General features: G+C 39.5%; 1 protein-coding gene across 2 annotated transcripts in view; it reads right to left on the bottom strand.

Annotated features, from left to right (window-relative positions):
* Positions 1-14704, bottom strand: part of prkd3 (protein kinase D3) — a 75458-nt gene that overhangs the window by 7295 nt on the left and 53459 nt on the right. For both annotated transcript variants that reach the window (XM_038271594.1, XM_038271595.1), the window contains 8 exons: positions 12789-12912; positions 12523-12600; positions 6005-6281; positions 4156-4208; positions 3648-3720; positions 3453-3559; positions 3205-3366; positions 1520-1618 (listed from right to left, as the gene is read on the bottom strand). In XM_038271594.1, coding sequence (XP_038127522.1) covers positions 1520-1618; positions 3205-3366; positions 3453-3559; positions 3648-3720; positions 4156-4208; positions 6005-6281; positions 12523-12600; positions 12789-12912 — 973 coding nt within the window. The remainder of the gene's footprint in view (positions 1-1519; positions 1619-3204; positions 3367-3452; positions 3560-3647; positions 3721-4155; positions 4209-6004; positions 6282-12522; positions 12601-12788; positions 12913-14704) is intronic.

Raw genomic sequence — 14704 nt, 5'->3', positions numbered from 1 at the left:
ATAGACTTGAAGGCAATCCCTCACACTAAGCATGCTTCTAGCGACAGTGGAGAGGAAAAACTCCCTTTTAACAGGAAGAAACCTCCAGCAGAACCAGGCTCAGTGTGAGCGGCCATCTGCCGAGGCTAACTGGGGTTCAAGGAGACACAGAGATACAAAACGCAACCTTAAAAGGCGACCCCTTGTGTATACAATACACATTGATCCCGCTACAGGAATTCTCCCTCATCAAAGATTGATTTCTTTGTTTTTTAACTTAGTGTGTGATTATTATATCGCAATGAAGATTGTCATTTACATAGACTTTGGTGGGATATCTTGAAGGAGTCCAGATCAATACTTCTCCTGACTTTCTGAAGGTGTATTAATAGATTTTGTTGGCCTTCAGCTGTATTTTTCTCTTCTTTAAGCGCCACCAATGGAGTTTAACATATTGTATCCTGACACAAACCTTACCTATGCATGATTCAACATATTGATACCACATTGTTCAGAAGATTCCTATTGGTACCGTGTAGCTAAAGATCAGGAAACATTATCTTTAATATTTTTACAGATTCAGCAACAGAAATAGGATCAAGTTGTGTTCTTGAGATGGTGCTTAAGAACCTGATATGAAATTGCTATTAAAAGACCAAAGGATCGATAGATCTGTTTTAATTTATAAAATTGATTAAAGTCATAGGGAAGCGGCTGTTCCAATGGTAGCATTACCGAATTCTGCAGATTGGTGCACGACTTTACACGGGTGAATAAAGTGAATGTGATTGGTTGTTTATAAAAGGGGGCAGGATTGTTGTGGCGGAAGGTTCGTAAGCAAGTTTGGTTGTGGCCGGTTTGTTGGAAGCCTCTTGCTAACCAGTTAGCAACTTAGTGCTAGTAGGTTCCCAATGGGAAATTCCATTGGGACCAATGAGCACTAAATTGGTGACTTAGCTCCGACACTGTCAAGGAACGCTATGGACAGCGGAAACATGCAAGAGGAGGAGAGTTTTGTGTCAGAGGTCATGGATGAGTCTCCTCCGTCATACATTTTTTATTTAGAGGAGGAAAGCGGGGACGAAGATGTTGTGGAAAAGGACGCCAGGGCGGCAGAAGCTTGGTTTGGTGTAGAAGGCTTACAGCCGTACATGTTTGAGCCCTTGCCTCGCAACGCTGCCAGCTGTGTTAGCTCTACGCCTGCCGAAGACACGATTGACAGACCGTTGATATATGATTGGCCGAATTTGGTGTTCAGGCTGAGGTATAACTAAATGGCCTGCATAAGATAATGAAAAAAAAACGACACAGATTTTAAGACAGGATTTTTTAAAAATAGCAATTTTCTTTTGGGACAATTTTGTCTAATAAATAGTACATTTACATACATGTTTTATGCAGAATGATTTGACATTTAAATATGACTTCCCTATGACTTTAAAAAGGGAGTGTTGACCATTTAGAAGAGTAAAAAAAAATCCTGGTTCTACAGACATCATGGCAACAGATATTGCAGACATAAAACATTTATCTTTACTACCTGTGGAAAAGGCTCTGCAGAGGCCAGTAGTACATTTTCAGGCTTCAAGTCACAGTGCACAATGTTTTTGAAGTGCAGATGCCTCAAGGCCACCAGGATCTGTTGTGAGAATTCAATCAGTTACCACAAACATATTTAGCACAGCTTTATAACCATAGACAATATTATTTCATTGCTTAAATGAATTACATCGTGCTTAGTTATTGAGGAAGATCTGTTATTCAGTCTCAGGAACAAGTAGCTGTGATTTGAGCATACCGATGACCCTAAATACTTCCACATTGCACGGCATCATCTCATCTATATTCACCAGATCCTTGCATAAACCCCGGCTGTACAAATTTCAGCCTGTGGCTCTTAACCAAAACCACAATTCACTCATTCCCCAAATCCCGGCCTTGGCTCTGCATGTCCTCGCGGCCACATCTGAGCCAGGCCCCGCTGCAGCTAATGGGGCCTTGGTTAATGGCCCCTGCTGCTGTTTGGGACCCCAAACCCAACCAGACCCCAGGCCCCACTGCTCCTCTAATCAGGCCAAAGAGCCTCCAGCACTCTGCAGGCTGTAATCGGCAGCCATGCAGGAGGCTGTGATTCCGTGTGGCTCAGTGCCATATAAACATATCCACCCAATCAGAACCCTACAACAAGGATAAACAGCCCCTGAAGCTGGAGGAGAAGGTCATCACAGCCGAAAGAAAAGATAGAGAATTCAATAAGATGATGGATCAAAACAGGCAAATGGGAGTTAGAAGAATATAGAGCAGCAGTCATTCAAAATGGCCCTTCCCAGTCAAACGCCAGTCGAATGGCAGCCAAATTCCAGCCACTAAATGACCCCTCCTTCTCCTGGACATGCATATTTTTTTACTCTGATTCCACCCTTTTAGTGAATTACAGGGTCTGACCAGGAGATGAAGCTTCTCTTTAGATCTTAATATCCACAAATAATGACAGAATGAATATTTTTGTACAAAGATTGATATTTAAAAAAGGAATTTTAGGGGACCAGCCAAGAGCCCATCAAGCAAAGTGGGGAAATGTTGAATGGCTACTACGGTAAGCAGTACAGTACAGTACTGCATATTCAGCACGACGCTCTGATGCGATCTACCTGCTCACACTGTACGTCTAAAAACCACGTCGGACTCAGCTCCGCAGTGAGATGGCGCTACTCGGACTTGTAAGTAAAGGCAATAACATATTTGGACAAAGACATGGCTAAGCAAACATGGCTACTACGGTCTGTCAATTTTACGGACAGAACTCCATTTCACTCATCGCACCCTCGCCATGCTTCTGTGTTTTCATCTGAGAGGAAGAAGAAGAATCCTTGTTTGCTAACTGAGCGATTTGCCCACAACGGCCGACTGAAAATCAAACATATTTAATTTTCTCCCGACCTCACGATTCCTGATCAGGAGGTGGTCATGAGAGGTTGATCGCCCCCCGTTACCCCCTGTACGCTACACGACGCATGATCAGGCTGGAAGTCGGTCCGATCGAAAAATTCTCGCACGACTGGAAAAATTGGTCGGAAAAGGGCAAAAAAAAAAATTCGCACAGCGTAAGCCCGGCTTTAAATACTTTACAGAGCAGCTTATAGAGAATTATTAGCGAGCACATAAATAAACAGAACTGTGAACGTAAAGCTGTGAAAGAAAGATCCTGGTTTAAGCAGCACAAACCTGAGTGACGAGGAATTTGGTGATCCGTTCCGGTAGTTTGCTCTTTTCACTGGACAGAATCATCTCCAGCATGTCTCCATGCAGCTTCTCCATGACCACAAACACTCGCTCAGGAGTTTCAAACATACACTCCAGGTTAACGATTCCTGGATGATGTAGATTCTAAAACAAAAAAGGATGGGATTTTATTCAGCATTTAAATCTAAGATCCTTTAAGGTCTCTATTAATGTACCGAGTCCTTCATCACCTGTAAAATGGCCACCTCATTCCTTAGCTGGCTTTCCTGCTTGGTAGGAAATCTCATCTTGTCAATAACCTTGATGGCAACGTCTCTGCCGCTCTTTCTATGCTTCCCTAAAACATGAAAGGAAGCCCACATTATGGGATTTAATACAAAAGTAAATCAAACTTGACATGACAGGTGACTAACGGTGAAACCTACCTCCATACACAATGCCAAACTGGCCTGATCCCAGCACCTCATCAGAGAATATTTGATACACTGAGGCAATATCCTGCAAAGATATGGTTTGAACTGTTACTTATTGCTGCTTTTAGCTTGTGGAAAAAGCCACCTCTCTCTACTGAAGTTGGACTCATCAGCAATTCCATCATCTACGGTTTGGCAAAACTCGTTCTTTTCCCAAATGTTTTCGGGAAAAGACAAATATTGCCAAATATTTAACTTTCACTCAGTGCAGAAGTGGAACTAAATCGAAAACCCCATGACCAAAAAGGATGAGGGAAAAAAAGGAAAATGCAGGTTCCTCATTTGTGTTGAGAAGAAAAAAAATCCACTTGATGTTTTAATAAAAGCAAGGGTAAGATACAATTTCTGGTTTAACCACATCAGCTACTTTGCTAGCTTATATATGCATACACTTGCAAGCTGTGCTGGGAAATTGTGCAACTGCTTCTGGTAGAAATACAAAAAAATAATCTCCACTTACCACATTCTCCTGGATCTGGCAGTTGGACACAGATATGCTGATGGACAGCTCTTCTGAAAGAGGGAAACAAATGATTTAATTTCCACCACAAAGCACTAAAGACACAATTTTCCACATGCATTAAGCAACAAGTAAATCAGTGAATATTTAAAGTTTGTGGTAAATTCGTCACATTCCAGTTTTTCTCTTTTATCTTCCTGTGAGCATCCTATTCCAGACTATTGAAAAAAGAAAAATTCAAGTATGATTTTAAGAACTGAATCTTCTGGCTCCCAATGGAATCACAGTTTAATGTTTAATGTTCAGGTCTGACAAAATTCCCATTTACTGATTATTAAGAATGAATTACTAACCTAGACATAAACTCCTCCTCATTTGTTAAAAATCTATTTGAATTTTCATTAAGTGGTTTAATTGTTGATGTCAGCGGTTGATTGTCTCAAGGTTTTATTTATTTAAGTGATTCACCTCTAATTGGCATTAGATTTAAAATTGCTTTAGATTAAATTTGCTTTCTCCGTGTATATATATATAGACTGTATATATACACACTGATATATATGTGTGTATATATATATCTATATATATATATAGATATATATATATATTTATGTATATGTGTGTGTGTGTGTGTTCATACACTTTTGCATTGCAGTGTCTTAACTTTTTTCACTTTTTGCAAATTAAATAATAGTAGGAATACAGAAGCAAATTATCATAAAATGCTCACACATCACATATCTTCAATTATAATTTATTTAATCAGTTCTTGTGTTGATTCTGAAGCTTTTTTGACCCAATTAATAACGCAAAATAATAGATAGTTTTCCTGCTGGCAAATGCACATTATGTAATTGAGTCATAAAAACAAGTCCCTTGAAACATAAAAAATACCTAATTCTTCGTATGTTATGTTGGGTAGAAAAAGGGAATTAGAAGATGGTGTTATTGGTTAAATAGAGGACCTATATACCAATATGTACCACAAGAAAATCCAGGACAAAATTAACTGCAATGGTTCAAAATCACAAAAAGTTCTTAAATGACAAAGAGAAAAACAAAATAAACAACAACTACAATAAAAAAAAAGTTTTTATTAAAGAAAAGAGGTCATTAAATGTGCCTCTTGCAAATATCTTAATTCTTTCATTCCTAGCAATCTTATTCAAGTAAAATCTCAAAAACTGGCTTTAAAAAAACTCAAAAATAGAGTAGATTATGCTTTCATTGTTGCATCGACTATTATTCCTCAAACAGCATGTAAATAAATCCAACGTTTCACTGGTATATTATGTTTATTTATAAATAACAGCAGTTCTGGTGTCCTATAAGTTATTCAAACACATAAACAAGTTCTTCAGATAAAAATGATAGAGTCACTGCTTTTATTTGATAGATTCATACACTTTGCTGAATGCTTTGCAGTGCCTTTTATCTATTTGCACTTTTTTATCCTTTATTTTTCCTTTCTCCTGAAGTTCAGTTGGATATCAAAATAAGATTATTTGTAACAATAAAAGTAAAAATCAAATAAAATGGACATCGATTGCTTTGATTCTTTAAAAAGTTCTGTTTCCATTTGGTCATGTGACTCTACTTTTAAACCGTTTTATCTCCAAACAATGACTTCACCGTCTTGCTTCCTTCGGACTAAACACAGGAGCACAGCAGGGTTTTCCCTCAGAGTTTCAACACTCATAACGTGAGTAACATTATTAATTTGACACAGAGCAATGGTGAGATAGCAAAAAAAAAAAAAAAAGAGAAAATCCTGCAAGCTGCTGAAACCGAAAACTTCAGAGTGGGCAGAAAGCAAAGATCAGCGTGCAAAACATTAAAATCTCCTTACTGTGATCTCTTCCCTGGCCGGCTGCGCTGGCCACACTCGGCTGAGGGGTGACGGGCATCAGGGCCTGTCTGATGGCCTTCTCCCAGCCCTGGGCCACCTCCACACCCACTCCAGAGGCAGCTAGTGCAGGGCTGTGGTAGTGGCTGCCGTTGTTTTCCCCTACATAGTAGACCATGGTGGAGGTTATGATCTCAAAGCAGTGCGGGTTGCTGCCCTGTGCAAGATTACTGTAGTCTCTGAACGGCTCCACCTGGAGAATCTCTGACAGAGGGATCTCCTGCAGGACAGGATTTAACATTCTTTATTTCTTTCACATAAAAAAGTTGAAGTAGTTTTAAAACATAGCAAGAGAGAGATATCAATCAGATTTTGTTAGAATTTCTGCTCAAATGAAGGCATTCATGAAGAAATAAAAATCTTCTAGTTTGATCTTTTCAACAAAAACAAACAACATTACAACATTTTTAAATATTTGGCCTCTAAAAAAGCAAACAATGCCAGCTCAACAGGCTTTAAAAACACAAAGTTAGACAAACTCACACACCTTTAAGCCGTTTGGGTCTGAGCTCAGGACCTCTTCTTTCCTCTCTCTCTTATGAACACAAACTGAAAGACAGCTTGATGCAACTAAAACTTCCCCCTTCCCCTTTAACACAGCCGAATCAAAGAGAAGGAGGGAGGAACAAATGCAGAGAAAAACAGAGAATTTCCAGCCAATGAGGTTCACAGAGGCGCATGCTGTCCCCTCCGCATGGCTTGCCACAAAGTATCAGATGAAGTGCTTGTGGTTAGCGGAGACCGGGTCACGTGAGTAAGCCCTGCGGCCACTTGAGTGCTCTGGTTGCCTGATTACAAGGCAGGGGCCGGCCGGAGGGGCCCCATCTGAGCACGAGCTGCCGGCACTACCACGAGCCACTGAGATGAAGGACGATGCAACTACTGTTTGCCCCTCACCACAACTGGGGTAGGAGTGTGAGTAGGGAGGGGGGATCTGGGGTCCAGTGTTTCAGAGTGACAGCACTGGGATAGAGAGAAGCCCCCTAACCCTCAGAAAAGTTTCCTCTAATGAAACCACAAGTACAGGGGTCTCATCTTCAAACAGGGAGCCGTTATGGTTCCCAAATGGTGAAAATGGTTGCCATGCCACCACACAACCACCACTAATCAGATTGGAGGAATAGAGGAAAGCAGAGAGAGAGCGATGGCCACACACTGATGAGCAGCAGGCAAAAAAAAAAAACTTCAGGGAAATGAAATAAAATTCTCAAGAATTTTTTTTATTTTTTGGTAACTAGTTGGATAAATATCAAAAATAAAAATTGAAAGTTAAATTATATGAATTTGTAATATATCAATCACAAAATAATGAGGAAAATATGTTAAGGTTTACCTACAAGACTTACTGACAAAAGAAGTAACATGATTGCAACCAGACTCTACAATGCGACTCTACAACGGCAATAACATGTGCAATGTACAATGTGCAATATCCATTTGATACCCTGTGCAATAACCAGTTTCTCTATATATGACACTCAGTGCAATAACTATATATATAAATATAAATATCCATCCATATAAATACAAGTGTAAACACCCCATGGAATAACCTGCTATAATGATCCTACTATAAAAAAAAAAAAAAAAAAAAAGGCTGTCATATATGGAAGGTCTGTATATACTGTATATACACTATATTGCCAAAAGTATTTGCTCACCCATCCAAATTATTGGAATCAGGTGTTCCAATCACTTCCATGGCCACAGGTGTATAAATTCAAGCACCTAGGCATGCAGACTGTTTTTACAAACATTTGTGAAAGAATGGGTCGCTCTCAGGAGCTCAGTGAATTCCAGCGTGGAACTGTGATAGGATGCCACCTGTGCAACAAATCCAGTCGTGAAATTTCCTCGCTCCTAAATATTCCACAGTCAACTGTCAGCTGTATTATAAGAAAATGGAAGTGTTTGGGAACGACAGCAACTCAGCCACGAAGTGGTAGGCCACGTAAACTGACGGAGCGGGGTCAGCGGATGCTGACGCGCATAGTGCGAAGAGGTCGCCAACTTTCTGCAGAGTCAATCACTACAGACCTCCAAACTTCATGTGGCCTTCAGATTAGCTCAAGAACAGTGCGCAGAGAGCTTCATGGAATGGGTTTCCATGGTCGAGCAGCTGCATCCAAGCCATACATCACCAAGTGCAATGCAAAGCGTCGGATGCGGTGGTGTAAAGCACGCCGCCACTGGACTCTAGAGCAGTGGAGACGCGTTCTCTGGAGTGACGAATCGCGCTTCTCCATCTGGCAATCTGATGGACGGGTCTGGGTTTGGCGGTTGCCAGGAGAACGGTACTTGTCTGACTGCATTGTGCCAAGTGTAAAGTTTGGTGGAGGGGGGATTATGGTGTGGGGTTGTTTTTCAGGAGCTGGGCTTGGCCCCTTAGTTCCAGTGAAAGGAACTCTGAATGCTTCAGCATACCAAGACATTTTGGACAATTCCATGCTCCCAACTTTGTGGGAACAGTTTGGAGCTGGCCCCTTCCTCTTCCAACATGACTGTGCACCAGTGCACAAAGCAAGGTCCATAAAGACATGGATGACAGAGTCTGGTGTGGATGAACTTGACTGGCCTGCACAGAGTCCTGACCTCAACCAGATAGAACACCTTTGGGATGAATTAGAGCGGAGACTGAGAGCCAGGCCTTCTCGTCCAACATCAGTGTGCGACCTCACAAATGCGCTTCTGGAAGAATGGTCAAAAATTCCCATAAACACACTCCTAAACCTTGTGGACAGCCTTCCCAGAAGAGTTGAAGCTGTTCTAGCTGCAAAGGGTGGACCGACGTCATATTGAACCCTATGGATTAGGAACGGGATGTCACTTAAGCTCATATGTGAGTCAAGGCAGGTGAGCAAATACTTTTGGCAATATAGTGTATCTATACACCTTTTTTTTTTCCTTTGGCACATTTTCTATGACTATTTGAGTATTTGATGTAACGAGTAAATTTCTTCACTGTGAGGTTAATAAAATCAATCAATCAATAAATGAATGATTATTAACATTTATATATATATATACATACATAAAAAAGCTAAATAATATTATATTTATGGTGATTAGCACTTCTTGGATAATTTGTGTTTACCAATTATTGTCCCACTGTTACATATTTCTCTACTGAAAAAGTTCAGTTAAGTTTATTTATAAAACATCAACTCACAACACAGGCAAACTTCAGGCACCTAACAGAGACAAATCAATTAAATCATCAGACTAGGGCTGAAACAATCAGATTAATCCTAATTAATCAATTATTGAAAAAATCATCAACTATTTTAGTAGTTGATCAATCGTTAAATTAAGTATAGTGACTTTAAAACATGCCTTTAGTTGACAGAGCAACCCAATTAGAGAAGTAATTAGGGCTGCAACTAGCGATTATTTTGCAAATCAATTAATCTGTTGATTATTTTTTCGGTTGATCGATTAATAATCGGAGAGCTAAAGGTTCCTTATAGAAGATTTCTTACGAAATTAAATCAGGTCAAAACTCAAACTTTTCCACTGGAGTTCTGGATATAGCATATTGACAGACAAAAAAGTTTTTGTATCTTAACTACAAAATGTTGATATATTTATTTAAAAATTTTGATATAATTACTGCTGCAAGTGGGTTGCTCTGTCAGCTAAAGAGATGTTTTACAGTCTCTATACTCCAGTTAATAATAAATCAATTAATAAATTAGTTGACAATTATTTCAAAAATAATTAATCCGATTGATTGTTTCAGTCTTAGGAGTAATTGATTATTAATCAAAAAATTATCAACAGATTAATTAATTTGCTAAATAATCATTAGTTGCAGCCCTAGATCAGACAGATTTGCTAAAAATGTTCTGTCTAAAGCTCGGCTTAAACTGTGCAATTTTAATGCCCTTTTCGGGCTGACTTTCCAGTCATGCAAGATTTCTCAGATCGGGCCGACTTTCAGCCTGATTGTGCGTCGTGTAGCGTACAGGGGATAACGAGGGGTAATTAGCCTCTCAAGTCCACCTCCCGATCAGGAATTGTGAGGTCGGGAGAAAATCAAATATGTTTGATTTTCAGTCGACTGTCGTGGGCAAATCACTCAGCAAGTAAACAAGGATTCTCCTTCTTCTCAGATGAAAACACAGAAGCGTGGCGGGACAGACCGTAGTAGCTACGTTTGCTCAGCCACATCTTTGTCCAAATACGCTTTTGCCTTTTCTTTTTAGGGCTTTCAGCATAAAATTGCACTAATTGCCAAGGCAGTGTGTTTCATTTCCCTCTAGTGAGCTGAATATTCCTCTTCTACTCATTTGGCTTCCAGATAGACGAATCTGAGTAGCGCCATCTCACTGCAGAGCTGAGTCCGACATGGTTTTTAGATGTAGAGTTTAAGCAGGTAGACTGCATCAGAGCGTCGGGCACACAGTGTGAGAACATACATCATGAGCTGTGAACTCACACTGTACGACAAAACCGCAGGGTTGCACGCAGCTACGCAAATGTAGCTGCATGCAGCAATTGAAAAAAACTGCACAGTGTATGCCCGGCTTAAGGAAACCCAGCTGACTGCACTGGAACACTGACTTTCCTGAATTCACTAATCCTTGTAGCAACAGTAAACATTTACTTGCATTATGTAGTTGACTTTGCAGAGATTGGAGAAAACAACTTTTTTTAATAAAAGGAAAGAAATATAAAGGATGTGTTGATAAAAACTCTAAAAGACGGATTTTAAATAGAAATTATATCTTATTCTAGACCAGACCTTTTTCTTTTTTAGTTTAACTATCAATGTTCTCTGTTGGGACTTCTTGTTACTTTAATTTCTATATTGCTGTTTTGCTTTCTTGCAATCGGGATGCACATACTGTACCCTCTTAAATGAGGGTAATTTAGAAAGTCCAATCTATATGGCATACATGTCTTTGGATTCAAGGAGCTTTCGAAATACCTTTGATTCAGACTTCTTGCAGTTTATGTGTTGATAAGTGATTAGGAAATTATTTGACATAAAAAAATGAAACATCAGAGATTAAATGGGGAGCCCCAAAAACGTTACACATTTTTCCTGTTTGCAAAAGACAGAAATATATTTTATAAATTATACTCTGGTAATTTTAGATAGGATAAAAAAATTATCGTTAACAGTTAGTTGCTGAAATAGTAACTCAAGAAGCCGACATTTGTAAAATGGAAAAAAAAAAAATAGATTCCTGGCAAAATGGGATTTAATTACAATGTTGATAGTTTCAGTAGAAGTTTGGCAGCAATATGTTTTTTTTTTTTTTAGAAAATCTTAAATGTCACACAGAAACTTATTCTCTACTCTACAGTCCTGTTTGTAGTACACATTTGAGGATAAAGGAGTTAAATGCAGTGAAATAAAATGAGTAAAACTGGATGAACAGAACAATCAACTGATGCAGAACAAAGACCAACTATTGTAGAAAAAAAAAAGAGTTGGAGCAAGCCTTTAATTTGCCTGCTGTGGATTTCAAGTGTAGTTGAGTGCCAAGTTGATAATAAAGAACCACATAAAGTCAGCGATAAACACACCCTGAGGAGTCTGTACCACTGAGGTTTCCTCTCTGAGGCTTTTGGTGGCAGAAGATGAAGGGTGTGACAGATGTTTATTTCTTGTTGTTCAAGAAGTAAGACGACTAACCCAAAAAAAGGTGAAAAGGAACTCTACATAACAGAAGCTTATAGCTCAAACTTTTTGACACACATTTTAAACCGGAAACTCAGCCCCCTACTCAGCATCCCACTGCAACAGACCCCTGACCACAACTCAAAGAGGTCTCTGTGTCTCAGAGACACTCATCTCTAAGCAGGCATAGAGACACATGGGGAAGTCTTTACCGTCCAGGCTGCAGTTCCCTTCCCTCTGCGTTTTCTGTGTAATTGCTGCTTTATTAAGCCCCTGTGGCTGAGTAATGACTAACTACTGCGCTTGCCACTGAGAGGGAAGTGTCACACAATCCCTACACATCAAATTACAGTCACTCATTTACAGTCACTACGCTCTTCAAAAAAGATTTTGAAATCCAAAAAAGGGGAAATATATGTGCCTTGAACTCTAAATCATCTTAAACTTGACGACCCCTTCACCAGACCAGGTTTTGTGTTAAAAAAGAACCGCGGAAATTTTAGTGGGCTGCGCGGACCTTAACGGCTCCTTCACAGTTGGAACGCAGGCGGCTCTTAAGCTGAGTCACACGGCTCCCACCTGCTTTGATTTACATACTTCACACATATCAGGGTGATAATACAATGTGTCATGCTTAAATCACCAAACAAAAGCAGTGCTGCTTTAGTTTCAGTTCAGAAGGTCTTCATAGATAATCTGAAGTAAATCTAGGGGATATATTTTCAGAAGTTTTTCATTTTGCACAATGATTTAAGTGAAGGACAGGGAAAGAAAACAAAAGCATGTTTCTTGTTTTTCAGGAATAAAACATAGATTATGCAAAGTAGCTTACTTTATAGAACTTAGCTCCTGTGTCATTCTGGAAAAGACTTAGACTCTTGCTGTCCAGCCTCCAGTAATGTCTCTTCCGCTTTTAAATTTGATAGAAAAAACAAAAAGAACAAGATTGTAAAGACAGACTGTTTATAAATAATACAAAGATGTGATATTATTTCAAAAGGAAAGTAATTTCCGAACAAACTGGAAAACTGTTTTTTTTAAATGATGCAGTTAATACCAGCTGGAGCTAGCTACTCTGTTTCAGGGTTTTACTCTTACCAGGTTGTCCCTGCTTGTATAATGAACCATCCAGCCCTCTTTGACCACTGTGGAGCTCCGTCTCTTGGTGTGCTTGATAGACTGGACCACCCGCATGAGTGGGATGTTGCTGCTGGTTGAAGGACTGCACAAACAGAACCATACTTCTTTTAGATCTCAGTTTTGTTTTTCAAATATATTCTTTAAGCACACTGGTATCCTTACATATGTCTCAACAGGTAGATAATAAAAGATTATGTTTTCCTTTGACACACACAATTCTCGAAATACCTAAAACTTTTTCACAACTGTAAAAGTAGAATGAAACAAAGTACTACAGCCAGGCAAAGTCAGTTCTTCAGTCTATCTAAGAAGGATTTCACCTTAACATAAATCCAGCTGTTATGGCCTGTTAGAGAACAGTAGTTTTTGTTTTGTTTTTTTACTTTTATTGTCATTACAGTGTCACAAGTACAGAGCAACAAAATATATTTAATTCAATTTCAATTCAATTCAATTCAGTTTATTTATATAGCGCCAAATTCACAACACATGTCATCTCAAGGCACTTTACAGTTCAACCAGATCATACAGTCAAATTGATACAAAGTTTTCTATCTAAGGAAAACCAGTTGATTGCATTGACTCATTGACTCAAATACAATCCCTCACACTAAGCATGCTTGTAGCGACAGTGGAGAGGAAAAACTCCCTTTTAACAGGAAGAAACCTCCAGCAGAACCAGGCTCAGTGTGAGCGGCCATCTGCCAAGGCCGACTGGGGTTCAAGGAGACAGAAGCAGAGATACAAGCAGCTGTAAAAGGCGGCCCCGTCCAGGAAACAAACAGCCAGGCAGACGAGCTCCAAGGCAGCTCCCATGCCAGAGGATGAAGAGAGCACATCCACCCAGCCACGGCCAGAGAAACAGGACCACACCTGAAGACAGGCCGATCTCCAACATCTACAAACAAGGGTGTTGATGGAAGCAGCACAGCTGATGTTTCTTTCCTGGATGACGTCACAGCCAAACAGGAACAGACGAGGCAAAGCTACTCTGAGGAAAAGCAGAGAGAGCAGAAGGTTAGAGATTGAACAAACAGATTCTGCAGAATAGGAGAACAGAGAGAGAATGAAGCAGAATGATGAAATGGGGGTCCCTATGTCCTCCAAAAGTCTAAGCCTATAGCAGCATAAATATAGAGAGAGAGCTCAGGATAACCTGAGCCACCCTAACTATAAGCTTTATCAAAAAGGAAAGTTTTAAGCCTAGTCTTAAAAGTAGACAGAGTGTCTGCCTCACCGACTAAAACTGGTAGTTGGTTCCACAGGAGAGGAGCCTGATAACTAAAAGATCTGCCTCCCATTCTACTTTTAGAAATTCTAGGAACCACTAGTAAACCTGCAGATTGAGAGCGAAGTGCTCTGTTAGGAACATAAGGAACAATCAGATCTCTGATATAAGATGGAGCTTGGCCATTTAAGGCTTTATATGTGAGAAGGAGGATTTTAAATTCTATTCTTGATTTAACAGGAAGCCAATGAAGAGAAGCCAGGATAGGAGAGATATGATCTCTCTTTTTAATTTTCATCAGAACTCTGGCTGCAGCATTTTGGATCAGCTGAAGGCTTTTAACTACAGTTTGTGGACTTCCTGATAGTAAAGAATTACAATTAGGGCTGCAACTAACGATTATTTTGAAAATCGATGAATCGGCCGATTATTTTTTCGATTAATCGATGAATCGGACACAAAATTTTTTTTTTATATTAACCTCTTTATTCCAAAATAAACATTTTAGACAGAACAAACAAGCACACAAGTACAGGTTTCTCATTAACTGTACTGGTGCAATATGAAAAATAAATGTTTGTTTTAAAACTACGCAAACTTACATGAGAAATGTAGCTGTACATCCACAAAATATAGGGTACTTTGT

This window comes from Cyprinodon tularosa, unplaced genomic scaffold (assembly GCF_016077235.1).
Source record: "Cyprinodon tularosa strain WSP-4 unplaced genomic scaffold, ASM1607723v1 ctg80, whole genome shotgun sequence".
Taxonomy (NCBI): Eukaryota; Metazoa; Chordata; class Actinopteri; order Cyprinodontiformes; family Cyprinodontidae; genus Cyprinodon; species Cyprinodon tularosa.
Note: the sequence above shows the minus strand (reverse complement) of the source record. Positions and strands in the feature narration are given on the sequence as shown.